At 52.4% G+C, this 21,468-nt stretch overlaps 1 protein-coding gene across 6 annotated transcripts in view; it reads right to left on the minus strand.

The window, feature by feature from the left end:
- Window positions 1–1,274: 1,274 nt before the first annotated feature.
- The window catches only part of kug (FAT atypical cadherin kugelei), a 59,287-nt gene continuing 39,093 nt past the window's right edge, over window positions 1,275–21,468 (minus strand). For 3 of the 6 annotated variants that reach the window (XM_069499211.1, XM_069499213.1, XM_069499212.1), the window contains exons 11-22: window positions 20,051–20,672; window positions 18,831–18,854; window positions 18,370–18,606; window positions 15,745–15,948; window positions 14,821–15,681; window positions 11,209–11,688; window positions 10,604–11,134; window positions 9,461–9,630; window positions 6,717–9,392; window positions 4,437–5,502; window positions 2,669–3,124; window positions 1,275–1,986 (exon numbers count right to left, since the gene is read on the minus strand). In XM_069499211.1, coding sequence (XP_069355312.1) covers window positions 1,865–1,986; window positions 2,669–3,124; window positions 4,437–5,502; window positions 6,717–9,392; window positions 9,461–9,630; window positions 10,604–11,134; window positions 11,209–11,688; window positions 14,821–15,681; window positions 15,745–15,948; window positions 18,370–18,606; window positions 18,831–18,854; window positions 20,051–20,672 — 7,449 coding nt within the window. In that variant the 3' untranslated portion in view covers window positions 1,275–1,864. The remainder of the gene's footprint in view (window positions 1,987–2,668; window positions 3,125–4,436; window positions 5,503–6,716; window positions 9,393–9,460; window positions 9,631–10,603; window positions 11,135–11,208; window positions 11,689–14,820; window positions 15,682–15,744; window positions 15,949–18,369; window positions 18,607–18,830; window positions 18,855–20,050; window positions 20,673–21,468) is intronic. The other 3 variants (XM_069499215.1, XM_069499216.1, XM_069499214.1) reach the window with 3 other exon arrangements.

A 21,468-nucleotide genomic window follows, 5' to 3' on the forward strand; every position in this document is an offset into this window, starting at 1 on the left:
TAACATAACCTACCTAACCTAACCTAACCTAACCTAACCTACCTAACCTAACCTAACCTAACCTAACCTAACCTAACCTAACCTAACCTAACTAACCTAACCTAACCTAACATAACCTAACCTAACCTAACCTAACCTAACCTAACCTAACATAACCTAACCTAACCTAACCTAACCTAACATAACCTAACATAACCTAACCTAACCTAACATTAACCTAACATAACCTAACCTAACCTAACATAACCTAACCTAACATACCTAACATAACCTAACATAACCTAACATAACCTAACATAACCTAACATAACCTAACCTAACCTAACATAACCTAACCTAACCTAACATAACCTAACCTACCTAACCTAACATAACCTAACATAACCTAACCTAACCTAACATAACCTAACATAACCTAACATAACCTAACATAACCTAACATAACCTAACATAACCTAACATAACCTAACATAACCTAACATAACCTAACATAACCTAACATAACCTAACATAACCTAACATAACCTAACGGTTAGCAGTTGTTCGGTAAGTTTACAAAGTTATAAATGCTGTCTTGTTCCATACAGTTTGTAGGCGTTAGCCTCCTTGCTGACTACACTGTATATTGGTCGTTCATATCTCAGCAGGTATTTGCTCCAGGTCTGTCTTGACTGTTTTACTATCACTGTTGTTCTATGTACTAATACACTTTTACTTTTGGAATTTTTTGATTCAAGGATTTAGAGGATAAAGGAGCTTGGACTCTCAGTGGTGATGTAGATTCACTTTATACATTTATAGAGGCAGTTTCATTATACTGCCTCTTGTGGCTAGATATTTTTCAATCAACAGAGACATTTAAAATTCTGGATCCTCCTCCTCAATTCTGATGCTGCAGGGTTACTGCCCGCCTAAGTTATCAAGATTCAGGAAGTGTTCATAGTGAATTAATGTTGTAGGTACCGAGCAACGACTTTGTGCTTGGACTAAGTCCCAACTCCTCAATCCTGATGCTGCAAGGTACTGAACCCCTAAGCCGTGTGGATTTGGAAACTTTTGCTACTAAATTGATATTTTTTTACTACCTAAAAACACAAAAGTAAAAGTAAGAGCCACCGTATGTTCTGTTGTCTGTACAGATGCGAGATTGTTGACACTCGGTACGATGAAACGTGAAGTGAATGTTACGATGAAACGTGAAGTGAATGTTACGATGAAACGTGAAGTGAATGTTACGATGAAACGTGAAGAGAATGTAAATAAAACAGCTGAAGTATACACAGAGTTGTATTCGCTTCATTCGCAACTTCAATGTCTTCTCAAACTTACAACAATAGCTCAATAAATAGTAATCAACTCATTAATTGCTCAAACCGCCGCGCTCCGGCGCTGTGCGGTCAGTCAGTCAGTCGCTGCGTCGTGCGGTCAGTCAGTCGGTCGCCGCAGTCGCTACTGTACACATACAAAAATAGATTCCTTAACGACGACATGTAACCTACGGAGACAGGTGTGTAAATGCATACTTTAAAGTCATGATATGAAACTATAGTCGGAGCACCATGTTTTAATTTATACGGAGCGATGCGACCGACGACGCGACAGTCGCGTCGTGCCGCATCGCGCCGCGCCGGCCGCCGCTCGAGCGTCCCTAGCTACGTTATATACAATACAATAGGTACATATTTACAGAGTTCATTTCGCTCGGCGGCGGCGCGGCGCGACACTAACTATCTACGCGAATGTACAATTTACACGACAGCGCACTTCACAGAGAGTCGCGTCCGGCGTCACAGTCAGGGACGCGCTAGGGGCGCTAGGGGCCGCGCGCGCGGCGGCGGGGCGGCGCGGCGGCCGCGCGCCGGCGTCACACGGCGGAGTGGCGCGGCGGCGGCGCGGGCGCGTCCTCCGCCTCCGAGTCCTCGATCTCGCACAGGTTGGCTGACGCGTCGCTGCCGGAGCCGTCGTCCAGCAGCGAGTGCCGCTCCTCTGCAACAGACCGCCGACATGTCGACTCTTATTCCTATACACTCGATCGCATCGACTGATCGTAATTTTTAAAGTAAAACTTACCTGTTTTCTCTTGATTTAGTCTTATTTAGTAAATTAGTAAGTAGCTAGTGATTGGCGGTTCTGACGCAGTAGAATGAGACAAAGCATACAAAACGTCTATGGGTACGAGGGAGATAGCGCTCTACAAGAGTGCTCGAAAAAAATCTCTAAGACCGGTATAAGAAGACCTCTGTAATGCAGGGCTTGATGTGGAGAATGTAAGTTCTAAAAATAAGTTCAAGTACATATTTAATATGACAAGTACATATTAAACACAAAGTAAGCAAATGTAATTTAAATGCCGGAGGCGGGCGCCAGAGGCGGGCAGCCCTACCGCATGTTTACGTGCCGCGCTGCTGTACAGTGTACGGCCGAGTTACAATACTGTATAGATAACATTACAGAGGTCTTCCTATTATATAATTTTTTTCGAGCACTTTTTTAGAGTGCGATCTCCCTTGTACTCGAGGACGTTTTGTATCTTTTGTCTCACCCAATTGCGCCAGAACCTCCAATTACTATCTACTTTAGTAGTATCTATTTATTTGTTTAGTAATCTTCATTGTACACACATACTGGAAAACTTCAAGCAACCGAAGAAACTGTACGAAAGGCTCACCGAGCATCGTGATGAGGCTGTGCGCGTCGGCATCGCGCGGCGCGCGCGCCCGCAGCGGCGCGTCGTCGGCGTCCGCCGAGTACTCGGCCGCGTGCAGCAGGTACGACGACACTGCGGGGAAACAGCCGCGCGTTAGTTCACCGCACGACGCCGCCGCACGGCGCACGGCGGGCGACTCACCGTCGGTCGCCGAGTCGGTGTCGAGCGGCGCCGGGGCGCGCGGCGAGCGGTGCGGCGAGCGGCGCGGCGAGCGCGGCGACGGCGGCGAGGAGGAGTCGGGGCGCTCGGAGCCCGCCACCTCGCTGATGCCGGGCAGCGCGCCGCCGCCGCCGCACCAGTCCGAGCAGTCCCAGTGGTAGCCGCCCAGCAGGTGCGGCTCGCCCACGGCGGGCGGGGCCGCGCGCCGAGCCGCGCCGGGCGACGGCCCGCGGGCGCGCGTGTTGCAGCCCTTCAGATCTGCGACGAGATGGATGGATTCATAGATCTAGCCAAAGCTTTTGACACCATTTCACATTAATTACTGCTAACAACATTAGAGAGGTACGGATTCTCTGGAAATGCACTAAACTGGTTCAGTAGTTATCTTAAAAATCGGAAACAATTTGTACGAGTTGAAATAAAGTTAGCGCTGAAAACAATTCAGAAATAATATTTGGTGTCCCTCAGGGGAGCGTATTAGGCCCTATCTTGTTCAATATCTATCTTAATGACGTTTGTTCACTATTGACAGACAATCAGACAGACAAGCACAGGTGTAGACATGCTGACTAAAAAAGTCCGAAGCTTGAGCTATATATACAATAATTTAAGAAACATTATGAGTGTTAACCTACTGTTAAGAGTTTACTGCTCTTTAACTCAGTCGTTAATATTGTATGGCATTATAGCCTGGGGCTCATGTGGATCAACTTTACTAGACAAACTAAATAAGGCTCAAAAACTTAATCTCAAAATTATCTTAAAAAAGAATCGACGATTTCCTACGGAAGAATTATTTAAGCTAAGCAAAGTACTAACCCCAAAAAAATATTCATTTGGCAAATAACAATGTATATGGCAAAATATATAGACAAGTTCACAATCGAGCAAACTCCCAGTCAGCAGGCAAAGGCAACTAAGATGTTCAGTTCCGCGACGAACGTCTGGATTCTCGAGTAGACATTTTACAGCTGCGGCACCAAAACTATTCAATAACCTTCCGCTGGAGGTATCTAATCTGGTTTTATGTGCCCAGCGCCCATCCTTAAAGAAAAAACTTAAATTCTATATAAAGAAATTTCTCCTAGAAACCTCTTTTGAAAATTTTAAACGTCTTTATGACAAGATCTGTTGAAACGAATGCTTTAACTTATTAAAATTTATCCTATCTATTTAAATTATATATCTAAACTCCGTATGCATTAACACTGTTACACCAAATACATATAATATAGTTTAAGTAATGTATGAATATATAATAGTATAGTATAAATATAATATAGTATAATATAATATTATAGTATGAATGAGGTCGATGAACTTTGTCAGCAGTTTGCAGCCCAAATAGACCGTAGTCTGTGCTAGACAGACTACGGTCTATTTGGGCTGCAAACTGCCAACACCAGTCTCGGCTTTATATCTAGTGCTTTGGCCTAAAAGTGTGGTGTAAATTGTTCACTTGTCGTTTTGTCTAAATAAATAAATAAATAAAAAATAAAATGAATGGCACGTCCGACTCCGCTCGAGCGCGCACAGCTGCAACAGCTGCAGAGCCAGCGGCGTCGCTCACCGTTGTAGATCTTGTGGTCGGCGAAGGTGTGCAGGTGCATCTGCTCGGACCACGGCTTGCGGTCGGGCTCCAGGTTGAGGTTGCGCAGGTAGTCGGGCGGCAGGCCCTCCAGCTCGTCGCCGGCCGAGCCGTAGGAGCGCAGCGTGTCGATGTTGTTGAGCGGCGGCGGCTCGGCGCACGAGGCGGGCCGGCCGCGCCGCACGGCCTCCAGGTTCGACAGCTTGGCGGGCGGCAGCTTCTCCAGCGCGCTGTTGAGCGGCGCGGGCGGCGCGCGCGGGCGCCGGGCGCGCCGCAGCGCCGCGGGCAGCAGCGCCAGCAGCAGCAGCAGCAGCAGCGCGCCCGCCGCCGCGCCCAGCGGCCAGCGCGCGCGCAGCGCCCAGGCCCACAGCTCGCGCAGCGCGCGGCCGCCGCCGGGCGCGTCGCCCGCCAGCACGGCGTCGGAGTGCAGCGGGTTGCCGCAGTGCATGCCGGTGCGGCCGGGCGGGCACAGGCAGCGGAAGGAGCCGGGCTCGTTGAGGCACGTGGCGCCGTTGAGGCACGGCTCGCCCGCGCACTCGTCCACGTCGTACTGGCAGCGCGGCCCGTAGTACCCGCGGCAGCGGCACGACGGGCCCCAGTCGCCCTCCTCGCACGCGCCGCCGTGCGCGCACACCCCCGGCGCGCACCAGCGCCCGCGCTCGCAGCGCGCGCCCGCCAGCCCCGCGCCGCACGCGCAGCGGAACGCGCCCGCGCCCGCCGCCGCGCAGAAGCCGCCGTGCAGGCAGGGCTGCGACGCGCACGGGTCGCCGTCCAGCTCGCAGCGCGCGCCGAGGTAGCGCGCGTGGCACGCGCACTCGAAGGCGTCGGCGGCGCGGTCGGGGCGCGCGCGACACGTGCCGCCGTGCTCGCAGGGCTGCGCGGCGCAGGGCCCGGGCGCGGCGAGCGGCGCGCACTCGGCCGCCACGCGCACGCGCACGCGGCGCACGAGCTGCGCGCGGCCGTCGGGCGACGTGCCGCCCTCGTCCAGCGGCAGGCGCGCGCCGCCCAGCGTCACGTCGGCGATGCAGCCGTCGAAGCCGAGCGTCACCTGCGGCGGAGGGAGAGCACACCTCATCACATCGAGCGATCTTTATTTTCCATCGAGAGAAGTTTACGAAAATACGTTTCCATATTTTTTTTGGATTCGACTGCTCCCGATGCTGCCGGGTCCCTGCCCGCCTGACTCCTGAGCCATGTATACTCGGAAAGTGTTGATCGTGACTTAATCTATATATATCAAATTCAAAGTCCTGACTGACTGACTGACTGATATATATGTCAACGCACAGTCTAATTAGTAATTTGGAGGGCATATTCTTTGTAAAGAAAAATATGATAATAGATCCTCATTCACTCTCCTTGCAGCAGTACAAAAAAATGCTGCATCAGTATATTGATGCAGCATTATAAACTCGTATGCTTCTTCGTAATTTTTCTTATTTTTCTTGTTTTATGTAATACTAGCTTATGCTCGCGACTTCGTCCGCGTGGACCACAAAATTTCAAAACCCTATTTCACCCCCTTAGGAGTTGAATTTTCAAAAATCCTTTCTTAGCAGATGCCTACATCATAATAGCTATCTGCATGCCAAATTTCAGCCCGATCCGTCCAGTAGTTTGAGCTGTGCGTTGATAGATCAGTCAGTCAGTCAGTCAGTCACTCAGTCAGTCAGTCAGTCAGTCAGTCACCTTTTCCTTTTATATATATAGATTTAGTATTTAATATTTAGTACTATTGTAAATTGCAGTGTTTTTTATTTTTTATTTTTTCATATTTGTATTTTTAGCTTTAAGTTAACTGGTAATCCCGCACTTGCAAACATTTAAAATGCATGCCGGTTTGCCAGTAATTGGGTGTACACTCTAAATTTTTTCTCTGTGAATTGTAATTGTTATTTTATTATATGTGTACTATCTGTTGGCAAACCAATAAAATAAAAATAAAAAAATAAAATAAATAAAGAGTACGGTAGTTTAAATGTTAAAATAAAGAGTAGGTATCCACTAAGAAATATTTTTTCTAAATTCCACCCCTAAGTGGGTTAAATGGGGGATGGAAGTTTGTATGAAAGTCCGTCATTTTTCAAGTTATGTGCATGAAAATTGGTATTTGGGTTCTCGGTCACAAATGAAGAAATACGTATTTCAGGATTTTTGGAAAATTTGCCCATAAGGGTGGTAAAATAGGGGAGGAAAGTTTGTATGGAGCTGAGTGGTGCGAGGCCGTCAGTAGACGGTGAGTAGATAGATAGCGCGCGTTACCTGCTCCGGCGCGAGCGCGTGCGCGTGGCGCTGCAGCGCGGCGCCCACCAGGAAGCGGTCGGCGCGCGCGTCCAGCACGGCGGCCGGCGGCGGCGCCTGCGTCTGCGCCGCGCGCCGGTCCACGGCCAGCCGCACGGCCGCGCCGCGCCGCTCCAGCCGCACGTCGTGCCACTCGCCGTCCGCCGCCGCGCCGCCCGCGCGCACCCGCGCCTCGCCCGCGCCCAGCTCCAGCCGGAACTGCACGTGGCCGTCCTCCAGCTCCAGCACGGCGTAGTCCACGCGGCCCGCCGCCGCCAGCAGCGTGCCGCGCGGCGCGCGCGTGCGGAACCGCAGCGCCACCAGCAGCTCGTCGTCCAGCAGCCGCGCGCCCTCCACCACGCCGCGCTCCAGCCGGTACGCCAGGTAGCCGTCGCCCGCCAGCTGCGCCACGCGCGGCGCGCAGTCCGCCTCGCAGCGCGCCGCCGCGTCCGGCGCCGCCAGCTCGCAGCGCGCGCCCGACCACCCGGGCGCGCACGCGCACTCGCCGCGCAGCCGGTGCGCCGGCGCCACCAGCGCGAACACCTCGGTGGCCACAGCGCGCGCCGCGTCCGCGCGCAGCTCCACGCGCTCCGAGCACGTGCCGTGCACGCAGCCGCCGCACGCGGCGCGCACCAGCTCCTCCACCACGAGGCGCGTGCGCTCCTCCAGGCGCTCGAGGTGCGCGTGCAGGCGGCGGCGCAGCGCGTCGGCGGCCAGGAAGCCGTCGCCGTCGCGCACCGCAAACGCGACGTCCAGGTCCTGCGCCACCTGACGGCGCGCGCGCGCGTCGCCGTCGCCGTCGCCGGACGGCTGCACGCTGACGAGCACGACGTCGGCCGGGCCGCAGTCGGTGGCCTCGCGCACGGCGCGCACGAAGCCCTTGCGGTGGCTCAGCACGAAGTCGGCGTCGCCGACCTGGCGGAAGCGCACCACGACGGTCTGCGCGAGCATTTCGTCGGAGACGAGCACGACGGCGACGCGCACGACGGTGAAGCCGACGAACTTGCCGTCGCCGACCGTCACGTTGAGGCGGTAGGCGCCGACGTCGAGGCGCGGCGCGGCGCGCAGCGTGCCGTCGGCCGCGTCGATCTCGAACAGGTCGCTGGCGGCGTAGGGCGCGCCGTCGACGGGCGCCAGCGCGTACGCGAGGCGGTCGTACGCGTCGCGGTCGGACGCGTGCACGCGGCCCAGCACGCCGCCCGGGAACTCGTCGCGGTAGGAGTTGACCACCACCTCGAGCGGCGTGGCCACGGGCGGGAACTGCGACTCCTCCACGACGCGCACGTGCACCCAGGCGTCGGAGAACAGCGGCGGCGTGCCGTTGTCGAACACGCGCACCTGCAGCGCGTAGCGCTCCTTGAGGCGGTGGTTGAAGCGCGTCGCGGAGCGCAGGTAGCCGTCCTGCTCCAGCCGGAAGGCGCCCATCTCGTTGCCGGCTTGGAAGTCGAAGGTGTAGGGCGCGGCGTTGGGCGGCGCGTCGGCGTCGTTCACCACGAACTGCAGCACGGGGTGGCCGAGCGGCTTGTCCTCCTGCACCACCGCCGAGTAGTTCGCGCGCTCGAAGCGCGGCGCGTTGTCGTTGGCGTCGAGCACCTGCACGTCGAGCGCGACCGTCGCCTCGAGCGCGGGCACGCCGCGGTCGCGCGCGCGCACCTCCAGCGCGTAGGCGGGCACGGCCTCGCGGTCGAGCGGTGCCGCGAGCGACACGTAGCCGGTGTCGGCGTCGATGGCGAAGCGGCCGTCGGGGTCGCCGCGCGCGATGGAGTAGGCGACGCGGCCGTTGGCGTCGGCGTCCGCGTCGTCGGCGATGAGCTGCACGACGCGCGTGCCGGGCGCGGCGTCCTCACGCACGCGCGCGTCGTAGCGCGGCTGCGCGAAAGCGGGCGCGTTGTCGTTGCTGTCGGTGACGGAGATGTTGACGGCTGCGTGGTCGCTGAGCGGCGGCGAGCCCCCGTCCACGGCCTGCACGGTGAGCAGGTAGGCGCGGCGCCGCTCGTAGTCCAGCGGGCGCGCCACGCGCAGCACGCCGCTGGCGCGGTCCACGGCAAAGTCGTCGCGGTCGTCGCCGCCCACCAGCGCGTAGTACACGTCGGCGTTGACGCCCGCGTCGCGGCTGGTGGCGCGCACGCGCAGCAGCTCGGCGCCGGGCGCGGCCAGCTCGGGCACGCTGGCGCGGTAGCTGCGCAGCTCGAACTCGGGCGGGTTGTCGTTGACGTCGGCCACGGTGAGGCGCACGGTGGCGCTGGCGCTGCGCGGCGGGCGGCCGGCGTCGACGGCGCGCAGCACGAGGCGGTGCTCGGCCTGCGTCTCGCGGTCCAGCGCGGCGCGCAGCGTGACGATGCCGGTGTCGGGCGCCAGCGCGAAGGCGCCGCTCTCCTCTGCGAAGGAGTAGCGCACGGAGCCGTTGTCGCCCAGGTCGGCGTCGGTGGCGTGCACCTTGGCGACGAGCGTGCCCAGCTCGGCGTCCTCGGGCAGCGTGACGCTGTAGAGTGCGGCGGAGAAGCGCGGCGCGTTGTCGTTGACGTCGTCGAGCCGCACGTCCAGCTCGGAGCTGCAGGCCCAGTCGGCGCGCTCGCGGTCCTGCGCGTGCGCCGTGAGCCGGTAGGCGGGCGTGCGCTCGCGGTCCAGCTCCGCCGCCACCGTCAGCACGCCCGTCTCCTGCGGGAGGTGTTGGAGTATAGCGACATGTCACACGCCGTCGACCGGCTTCGTGTCATGCGAGGTACCTTGTCGATGGCGAAGTGGTCGGCGTGGTCGCCCGTGAGGAAGAAGCGCAGGCGCGCGTTGTGCGGCTCGTCCGCGTCGCGCGTCAGCAGCGCCAGCAGGCGCGCGCCGCGCGGCGCGTCCTCGCGCAGCCGCACGCGGTAGCGGTGCCGCACGCAGTACGGCGGGTTGTCTGCGCGAACAGAACGTGGCACTGATGATGCTCACACCTCACAACAAACTCGACAACTAACAACAGGCTGGGAACTCTCAGTCCAGGGCTTATTCCACCTTCCTAAACCCTACGTCCTCAATGGTATAGCTACCGACAAACTCGCCAACTTTGCCGTTCAATGATACTTTGCCCAAAAAGCAATTTATAAGCAAATTCGCTTTGTAATTTGTTTTGATAAATTAACATTTAAACCAAAATTTGTTCAATTATGATGGCGGGCAAAGTACCTAATTCGGACTTTCAGCCAACATTGCCCACATCATGTAGTGTACAGGTGAATATAATTTTGTTTGTAGTGTACAGGACACAGGTGAATATAATTTTGTTTGTAGTGTACAGGACACAGGTGAATATAATTTTGTTTGTAGTGTACAGGACACAGGTGAATATAATTTTGTTTGTAGTGTACAGGACACAGGTGAATATAATTTTGTTTGTAGTGTACAGGACACAGGTGAATATAATTTTGTTTGTAGTGTACAGGACACAGGTGAATATAATTTTGTTTGTAGTGTACAGGACACAGGTGAATATAATTTTGTTTGTAGTGTACAGGACACAGGTGAATATAATTTTGTTTGTAGTGTACAGGACACAGGTGAATATAATTTTGTTTGTAGTGTACAGGACACAGGTGAATATAATTTTGTTTGTAGTGTACAGGACACAGGTGAATATAATTTTGTTTGTAGTGTACAGGACACAGGTGAATATAATTTTGTTTGTAGTGTACAGGACACAGGTGAATATAATTTTGTTTGTAGTGTACAGGACACAGGTGAATATAATTTTGTTTGTAGTGTACAGGACACAGGTGAATATAATTTTGTTTGTAGTGTACAGGACACAGGTGAATATAATTTTGTTTGTAGTGTACAGGACACAAGTGAATATAATTTAGATTGTAGTGTCGGGTAGTAGTCGGTGGTACCGTTGACGTCCTGCACGGTGACGTGCACGGCGGTGTAGGCCGTGAACTTGCCGTCCGTGGCCGCCACCGACAGCGAGTAGGCGGGCTCGGCCTCGCGGTCCAGCGCGCGCGCCACGTGCAGCTCGCCCGACGCGCGCACGGCGAAGCGCGCGCGCGGGTCGCCCGCCGCCACGAAGAACGACAGCGGCGCGCCCGCCGCGTCCGCGTCCGCCACGCCCAGCCGCACCAGCACCGTGCCCGCCGCCGCGTCCTCGCGCACGGCCGCCGCGTACGTGTCCTGCGCGAAGCGCGGCGGGCAGTCGTTGTAGTCCACGAGCCGCACCACGAGCGAGCCGCGCGCCGAGCGGCTCTGCGCGCCCGCGTCGCGCGCCTGCAGCGCCAGGCGGAACTCGGCGCGCGCCTCGCGGTCCAGCGCCGCCGTCGTGGTCACCCAGCCGCTGTGCGCGTCCACCGCGAACGGCGCCGCCTCCGCGCCCGCCAGCGAGAAGCGCACCTCGCCGTTGGAGCCCGCGTCGGGGTCGTCCGCCATCACTGCAACACGAGCACGGTCAGTGGCGTCACGCGCACGCCGCGACGGACGCGAGGGGGGAGGGGGGGACACTCACGTTGCACGACGCTGGAGTGCGGCGGCGTATTCTCGGCGAGCTGCACGACGTAGGGCTGCGAGTGAAAGGCGGGCGCGTGCTCGTTGACGTCCAGCACGTGCAGCCGCGTCACCACCATGGTGGCCAGCGCCGGCGCGGCGGCGTCCTCCGCGATGATGCCGATGACGTGGAGGGGCGCGGTCTCGCGGTCGAGCGGCGCGGCCAGCAGCAGGCGGCCGGCGGCGTCCAGTGCGAACAGGTCGCGCGGCTCGGCAGCGGGCGCCAGGCGCAGCGCGGGCAGGCGCGGCGCGTCGGGCGCGGGCCGCAGCTCGGCGATGAGCGTGCCGGGCGCCGCGTCCTCGGGCAGGAACAGGTCGGGCGGCGGCGGCGCGACGCGCGGCGCGCGCTCGCCGGGCGCCAGCACGCGCACGGCCACGCCCGCCTCGCCCGCCAGCCCGCCGCCGTCCGTGGCGCGCACCCACACCTGCACGGTGCGCCCCGCTGCACGCACGCGCACCACAATGTTATATAGCTACTAAATTACTAAGAAATAGATGTGAAATTATTATAAACATGGACTATAAATTGGCAATGCCTCTATTAGTTGTCCCCTCGCAGAGTACGATTTTGTAGAAGCCAGGAAAAGGTGTCACGTTTCAATAGATCCGCAGGGCATTTAGGCCCTATTTTGTTTCTAGTCTTTGTAAACGATTTGTGTGACCATGTAAAGTCATCCAATTATTCACTATTTGCAGACGACTTAAAGATTTTTAAAGCTATTGAATCTACATCAGACTCTCTAGCTCTTCAAAATGACCTAAATTCTATCTCAGATTGGTCTGCTAAAAACAAACTGCCACTTAATATTAAGAAATGTCTACATAAAATTTACCAAAAAACGTATGCCACTTCAGACTTCATATACACTTAATGGCCTTTTGCTGGATGAAGTTAATGAGATCAGAGACCTAGGCATTATTATTGATAAAAAACTATCCTTCAACACGCACATAGACGGAATAGTCAGTAAATGCTATAAACTATTAGGTTTTATCTGGCGCAACTGCAAATCTTTTACATCGTGTTTGGCCCTTAAAGTGTTCAAAAACGATTCCTTTTTCTGTTAACGGTACATCAGAATAAAAAAGCAGAATTAACATCTTACAGGCAAAAACTGAGTTATTTTAAAATAATGTCACTTGAAAACCGACGCTGGGTATCCGATCAGGTACTTCTGTTCAAAATTTTAAATTATGAAATTGACTGCCCAAACATTTAAAATGCATGCCGGTTTGCCAGTAATTGGGTGTACACTCTAAATTTTTTCTCTGTGAATTGTAATTGTTATTTTATAATATGTGTACTATCTGTTGGCAAACCAATAAAATAAAAAATAAAAAATAATTACTGATATAATTATAACAGATCACTATCTGAGAGTGAATTTCCAAGGATGTGGAAAAAGGCTAAGGTGGTCCCGGTTTTTAAAAGCGGGGACAGAAAGGACATAACTAAATATCGACCTATATGTATTTTATCGGTGTTTTCAAAAGTATTTGAATCATTAATCTGTCCGGTACATGGTATATGAAATCAACAATAATAGAGAACCAACATGGGTTCATTAAGAAAAGATCAACTACGTCTAATTTAGCACTTTTCGTTGATGATGTAACAATCATCGACTCCCATACTAATGATCTCCCATACTAATAAAGCAATAGGAAAATTTGTTGAAAGGAGTACTAAAATATTAGTTTAAAGTTTATAAAATCAGTTTAGTAGATTATAATAATGCTGTACTAACACATAAAAACATAAAATAACTATTTTAGAAGATTAAATTTACAAAACGTTATAAACACTCGTATAACGAGGAAAACTGCAGTTGGGAAGGTAGCACATGGGAACGACCCAGCGGTCGATGCCTAAATGCCAAATGAATTGTCGCGGGTGTTGACGGACCACCGGCACGGCGGTGCTTGCATACATTTAGTACTAAGTGCAAGGAAACGTGCACAGAGGGAAAACGTTCTTATCTGTAGGGCTACGCATGTGTCTGAAACTAGAATTGAATTGACTAGAGACACAGATAGGTCTGTTGATCTCTATGTAAAACTAATATTGCTTGGAGTTCTGCACTCTTCTGATGGCTTTTATAAATACAAATACATAAACCAACTTTAGCGTTTGAAGACACTCATGCGAGAGAGGGTCGGAGCGGTCTGGTGTTTGTACATCCTGCCTAAAGGAAATCCTAGCGCCTCAGTGCTCTGAGAATCTTTGCTAAAGTGATTTCGAACGTGAAATATTTTATCGCTTACATGTATAATACAAATACATCTACAAACTAAAATTGTGTTGGGATAGTTATATATCCTTCTGAATGGCAATAATATATTAATACAAATGCATACACGACAAACTCGAAGGATTGGGGTCTGGCCTGCGAATATAGCTCGTTTCGGCGATACCGTAGTGCTGCCGCTCATCCTTGCGATCTTCTAAAGATCAACTGTGGGAATGCACCACGATAAAAATGCAACTCATGTTCATATTCATGATCATTATCATTATCGTAATCGTTTATTCTCGATCGAACATAAGCGGGACGCACCGCTTTAAATAGTATGCTTGCATACGTTGCGCTATACAAAAAATGATGACGTGTTGTGGGGGGGGAACTACTGTTCGTTGGTATTTCATGAGATAAATTGCTCTCTCAATAACTTGAGAAACCAAGAACAAACGATGGGATACTAAGGGAAGGTAGAAGTTCACCGTTGATGGCGTGGCGGAGCGATCAACCATCATTTATCTTTTAATCTTTTCACCCATAAGGTAAATGATGCCAATACACAAAGCTCTTCTCCTGCTTCACCGGAGAACAGCTTGCACACGTCTAAGAGATTCGGGTTTTAACTAATGTGTTCATCTCGTTGATTACGGCATGATTCTATCTTGTTGTTCATACAAACTAAAGGAAGAATTATTTATTTAGATTCATGCTTAATAAGACTCAATACGTGAACCAACGAATTATTGATTAGACAAATCCAATACACGAACGCACGTTTCAAAATAATATGTTAGTTTTCAATGTGCGAACACATACTTTCAAAGCCCGAACGCGGTAGACAGTTGAATTTCAATACGCGAACAACCGGATGATTGATTAGACAAATCCAATACACGAACGCACGTTTCAAAATAATGTGTTAGTTTTCAATATGTGAACACCCACTTCTTTTGCTCAAACCCCGTAAAGTCATTTGTCTGATGAACTCATTACTTCTGATACTCTAAAAGTTCTTGGTTTATTATGGGCACAACACTGCCAAAAGATCCTACTGCTAGATGATGCACGTGCCACTTTAAAAATAAATTAGGAGTAACATTTATAGGTAGTTCTGTATGTGAGGTAGGGCAGGGATTTCTTAGGTAGGACCGCAGGTTAGTTACAATGACTTATCAAAAGCCCTCGACCAATCTAAACAAATAGATTGTGTTTATACTGATTTAGCCAAAGCATTTGATGTAGTCGATCAAATGCTTTGGCTAAATCAGTGTGCCGCCGTGCTCGCCCGCGTCGCGGTCGCGCGCCGCCAGCGTCACGTAACGGTGTGTACTCACCGAAGGCGGAGGCGTTCCTGGCGAAGGACAGCGCGCCGGTGAGCGCGTCCACGGCGAGCAGGCCGGCCGCGTCCGTGCGCAGCTCGCCCTCGTACACGCTGTAGCGCAGGCGCGCGTGCTCGCCCGCGTCGCGGTCGCGCGCCGCCAGCGTCAGGAAGGGCAGGTGCGGCGCTCGGTCGGCGCGCGCGGCCGCGCGGTACTCGCGCAGCGGGAACACGGGCGCGTGGTCGTTGACGTCACCCACGCGCACGCGCACCGTGGCGTGTGCCAGGCGCCCGCCGCCGTCACTCGCCGTCACCGGCACGGCCCACTCGGCGCGCCGCTCGCGGTCCAGCGCCACGCGCGCGCTCACCGCGCCGCTGAGCGCGTCCACGGCGAACAGCTCGCGCAGGCGCGCCGACGGGATCGAGTAGCTGACGGCGCCGTACTCGCCCGCGTCCGGGTCGACGGCCTTCACGGTGGTGAGCGGCAGCGGCGGCGGCTGGTTCTCCAGCGCGCGCGCCTCGTACACGAGGTGCGCGAAGCGCGGCGCGTGGCGGTTGGCGGGCGCCAGCGACAGCTTGACGCGCGCGAAGGCGGCGTGCGCGCCGTCCGACACGGACACGTTGAGCGAGCGCGGCGCGGCGCCGGCCAGCCAGCGCGCGTCCAGCAGCGTCAGCACGCCGGTGTGCGCGTGCACGGCCAGCGCGCGGCGCTCGCCCGCCGCGCCCTGCAGCGCGTAGCGCAGGCGCGGCGCGTCGCGCTCGTCGGCGTCCCACGCCGCCACGCGCGCCAGCGCCACGCCGCGCGCCGCCTCCTCCGACACCAGCGCCGCCACCACGGCGCGCTCCATGCGCGGCGCGCAGTCGTTGACGTCCTCCACTGCAACAAGGCGCGCGTCAGTACATGCGGGGCGGGGGCGGGGGCGGCGGAGGCGCCACTCACCGGTGACGAAGAGGTGCGCGGTGGTGAGCAGGCGCGGGCGGCCTGCGTCGCTGGCGGTGAGCAGCAGGTGGTGCGCGGCGCGCGCCTCGCGGTCCAGCGGCGCCGCCACGCGCACGGCGCCCGAGCGCGCGTCCACGGCGAAGGCCGCCGCCGCCTGCGCGTCGCCCCACGCCGACAGCGAGTAGCTCACTTCGCCGTTAGCACCTGGTGACAAGTGAACGAACACTTCTGAGTGTGTAGTGTTCTATGCAGCTCATCTTATGCAGCTCACTCTGGAGTGCCCCAGGGATCTATTCTCGGTTCGGTTCTTTTTAACATATTTATCAATGACATAATAAACTTCGCATTCAAAAGCGCTTCCTGTTCCATGCGAGTTCTGGCGATAACTTATGCAATAGGAGTCCTGGCTACTTTGCCAGATTGCGACACTACAAGTTACTTACTCTATCGGATCGTACAAAACTATTGGACCTATGTTTTTTACATAGACTTCTGAATGAGGCCCTAGACGCATCTGATTTACTTTATAAAATTTCTGTTACAATACCTAAACCATATAGTTGTGTAAAAAATTATATGCCTTTTAACTTGTTGACCTTGTATAACAGTATAGTGTTGACCTTGTATAACAGTATAGTGTTGACCTTGTTGCTGGAACGAGCTGCAGGTCAAATCCACGCTCTTTTATCATTTAGATAATCTTCAATTGTGTAATATGCTTTTTTCAGGAGCATATTTTTAATAGATTTTTTAAACTTGTGCAAAGGTAAGTCCAAAATAGTTTGCGGGATTTTATTATAAAAGGTAATACCAATACCCACAAATGACTTTTGGACTTTCCTGAGGCGGAAGGCAGGAGCTGCAAGTTTGTCTCTGTTTCTAATTAGCCTATTGTGTAGATCACCAATTTTCTTGTAACTAAGAATATTTTGTCTTACAAAAATTATGTTATTATAAATATATTGAGAGGCTACAGTAAGGATATCTATTTCCTTAAATTTCTCTCGAAGGGAATCGCGTGGTCTCAAGTTATAAAATGCGCGTATTGCCCTTTTTTGTAATACAAAAATTCTCCCAATATCTGCCGCTTTACCCCATATTAAGATTCCATAAGACATAATACTATGGAAGTAAGCAAAATGTACTATCTTTGCGGTTTCCACGTCAGTTAACTGCCGAATCTTTCTAACAGCGTAAGCGGCAGAGCTTAATTTGCTAGCAAGAGTTGATATATTGGTGCCCCATTGAAGCTTCGCATCTAAGGTTATCCCCAAAAATGTTGTAGTCTCTTCTATTTTCAATGTATCGTTATTTATCATTAAATTAATGTTACTTGTGTTCTTGGTATTGGGCAGTGCGAATTCAACACACTTAGTTTTTTTTGCATTTAAAAGTAAATTTATTATTTACGGTAAACCAGTGAGTTACCTGAGATATGGCACTACTTACAAAATTGTCTTTATTTCTATCAACTTTAAAAATCAAAGACGTATCATCAGCAAATAGTACAATATCGCAAGTATTTTGGACAAAATATGGTAAATCGTTTATGTATACCAAGAACATGAAAGGACCTAGAATAGAGCCTTGAGGAACACCCATTAGTGAGGCTGATCCGGATGACTTTACATCGTTAACACACACTGTTTGAATACGATTACCAAGATAAGACGCAATGAGACCAAGCGCAGTGTCTTTGATTCCGTAGTGGCTCAATTTAACCAAGAGAGTCTCGTGCTCAACGCAATCAAATGCCTTGGATAAGTCACAAAAAATACCAATGGCATTCTGTGAGCCTTCCCATGCACTGAATATATGCTTTAACAGCATTGCGGCCGCGTCGGTTGTTGATCGACCTTTAGTGAAACCATACTGCTCAGAATGGAGTAGCTTATTTAGATTAAAATGCCGAAGCAGTTGGTTGAGCATGATTTTCTCAAATATCTTGCTCAGTGTTGGCAAAATTGAAATTGGCCTGCAATTATTTGGGTCACTTCTGCAACCAGATTTAAAAAGAGGTATCAATTTACTACTACTACTACTACATTTCATGAGGTCTGGAAAGGATCCTGAATCCACAGATTCATTAAAAATTATGGCTAGATATGGCGCAATAATATCGATAATATTGCTGATTATTTTTACTGATAACCCCCATAGATCTCCTGTTTTTTTGCTTTGTAAAGATTTGAACACTTTAATGTCATGTGGAGTAACGTATTCAAACCTAAACAAGACACCGCACTCAGCAACATTGGCCCTGAGTAGACCATAGGCTTTTGTTGGCGAGGAACTAAGGGAACTAGTAGTGGTGACTGGAATATTCCGGAAAAAATTCTCAAATGTATTTGAGAATATAGTTTTTCTCCTTCTATCTAGTTTCTCATCGCAAGCTGTGGCGATCACTAAGTGGGTTTACGTAACAGCATATATTATGTATCTATTTCTTGTTGTGTAGGTAGTTGTAAGTTTTCTTTGTGTAACCTGTTGATTGTCCTTTCAAATAAAAAAAATTAAAATTAAAATGATTTAAGATGCCAGCATGTTACACGTGCGCTGCTCCCCGCTGCGGGGTCACGAGTGGCACCAGACCTCACGTGCGAGGAACCCTCGTGAGTGACGTACCGCTGTCGGCGTCGACGGCGTGCACGCTCAGCACGAGGTCGCCCACGGCGGCCGCCTCGGACACGACGGCGCGGTACTCGTCGCTGGCGAACTCGGGCGCGCAGTCGTTGGCGTCCAGCACGCGCAGCGTCACGGCCAGGTCGGCGAAGGCGCCCGTCACGCCGTCCGTGGCGCGCACCGTCAGCGCGTGCTCGCGCGCCGCCTCGTAGTCCAGCGCCGCGCGCGCCACCAGCGTGCCTGCGGGAGACTCGGGTGAGGTGAAGATGCGCACCGAGATGTACAAACAGCACCCCTTGTTATTGCACGAGGTGAAGTGATGTGCACTGCAATGTACGATGACGATGTGCGCGGCGTCACAGTAAGTACAACGACTAAATATGGCATGCATTTACATGATTGAAGCTGGATGTTCTGCGAGGTGTGGGAGGGAGAGGGTCACGGAGGGAGGAGGTGATACTCACACGGTCCGCTCCCTCTGTCGGGCGCTGCGGGACAAACACAACACGTTAGTGAGCGGAGCAGGCGACCTCTCCGGCACGGTACTAGGCGGTAGGTGCGCCCGGACTTTATGGCACCACTATCAATTTTAAGTTTTACTGAATAAGACGTATGGCCATAAGCCTTGTTTTTTGAATAAAAATCAGTTAGTTTCAAAGTCGGTATTAGTTACTACGCCAGACCACCGACCGGGAACAATATTCAGTCTCAGGCAATTTTCGCTTATCCACAGATATTAGTATGTTGATATTACGCCGAGAGGGCAATCGCACAGATACATACCCACATACACTACTACAGCGTTACGCTGAGGTAGTGTACCCACATACACTACTACAGCATTACGCTGAGGTAGTGTACCCACATACACTACTACAGCATTACGCTGAGGTAGTGTACCCACATACACTACTACAGCATTACGCTGAGGTAGTGTACCCACATACACTACTACAGCATTACGCTGAGGTAGTGTACCCACATACACTACTACAGCATTACGCTGAGGTAGTGTACCCACATACACTACTACAGCATTACGCTGAGGTAGTGTACCCACATACACTACTACAGCATTACGCTGAGGTAGTGTACCCACATACACTACTACAGCATTACGCTGAGGTAGTGTACCCACATACACTACTACAGCATTGCGCTGAGGTAGTGTACCCACATACACTACTACAGCATTACGCTGAGGTAGTGTACCCACATACACTACTACAGCATTACGCTGAGGTAGTGTACCCACATACACTACTACAGCATTACGCTGAGGTAGTGTACCCACATACACTACTACAGCATTACGCTGAGGTAATTCCCTTTTTTGGGACAGTTATGCGCCACAGACACGCATTCGGGTTTATGTCAGACATTTATTTTATTTTATTTTAGATTAATTTTACTGTAACTCCATGCAATTCGGCTGCGAAACTTGCCGCCTCTATACACGTACGATAGATAGTGTACGTCATACACCATCTAAGGAGCTAAGTAAGGGCGGTGGTTTTCTCGGTTGAGATGCATGGAAAGCCGTACGTACCTATTAGTTAAGTATTTGTAATCTTTTTTTTTGTCTTCATGCTTTGTTTTTTGCGCTATGGTCCCAAATAAAAGGTTATTTATTTATTTATGGTAGTTAATATCGAGTTGGACGAAGTGACGCTCGGCGACTCACCGGTGTCGAAGTGTATCTCGAAGAGGTCGGCGGCGCCCTCGTGCAGCGTGTAGATGAGCTGGCGCGCGAGCGGCGAGCGCGCCTGCAGCGGCGCGCCCAGCGGCTCGCCGGGCGCCGCGTCCTCGCGCGCGCGCAGCTCCACGTGCGCCGCGGGCCAGGCGGGCGCCGCGCCGCCGCCCCACACGCGCACCGCCACCTCGGCCGTGGCGCCGCACGCCGGCGTGCCGCCGTCGAAGGCGGCCACCACCAGCGTGTACAGCGCGGTGTGCGCGTCCAGCGTCCGCTTCAGCGTCACCTGCCCCGAGCGCCGGTCCACGCGGAACAGCTCGCCGTGGCCGCGCTTCATCTCGTAGCGCACCTCGCCGTTGTCGTGCGCGTCCAGGTCGACGGCGCGCACGCGCAGCACGGCGGTGCCGGGCGCCGCGCCCGCCGCCACGGCCGCCGCGTAGGGCCGCTCCACGAACACGGGGCAGTTGTCGTTGACGTCCGTGACCGCCACGTGCAGGCGCGCGTGCGCCACGCGCTCGGCCGCGCGCGCCTGCAGCAGCAGCGTGTACGCGTCGCGCTGCTCGCGGTCCAGCGCGCGCCCCGTGCTGCGCACCGCGCCCGACGTCGCGCCCACCTGCGCGCACGCCCCACGACACAATACAAACACTAGCTAACTTTACATATCTACATACTAATTGTGAAATGACAACTCTCGTAACTGCTGTTTATTTAAAGCTGCTTAAATAACTTAAGCGGCTCTATAATTCCAACGTTTACTTACTTTTTTGCACCGGTCTTTATTTTGTGCTTTATATCTAAATATATTTAAAAAAAATGACTGACTGACTGACTATAATAAGCGTAATGGCCTTTTGTATCTTCCTTCTGTCTGTGTTTTTTATTCTTTAATGTAATCCTTCTTGTGGTTGTGCAAATAAAGTGTATTTATTATTATTATTATTATAATAGGATAGTCGTTAGTATTAACATTGTAAATTGAAAAATTTAAAAGAGCAACCGCCGAGTTTCTTGCTGGTTCTTCTCGGTAGGAACGGCATTCCGAACCAGTGGTAAATGAAAACTACCTGACTATTCATAAGTACTTGTAAAAAGTTTACATGAATAAAAAAACATTCTATTCTATTCTATTCTACTCGTTAATTTGTTATGTTCGTGGCCCCGCCGGTCCAGTTAGTTGATTGCCTCAGCTTGCTGGATCTCATTTTTAGGGTTCCATACCTCAAAAGGAAAAACGGAACCCTTACAGCAGGGTTTCTTAAACTTTTGGCAGCCACGGACCACTGTCAGAATTTTAAAATTTCATGGACCCCTGTCAAACCTGTTTCAGGAAAAAAAACCGTGAATTTTAAAAATCAGTTATATTGGTAGTTTCCTCTATTTACTATAACAGACGCATTCGCGCCGCAGAT

Source organism: Maniola hyperantus, chromosome 6 (genome assembly GCF_902806685.2).
Source record: "Maniola hyperantus chromosome 6, iAphHyp1.2, whole genome shotgun sequence".
NCBI classification, from domain to species: Eukaryota; Metazoa; Arthropoda; class Insecta; order Lepidoptera; family Nymphalidae; genus Maniola; species Maniola hyperantus.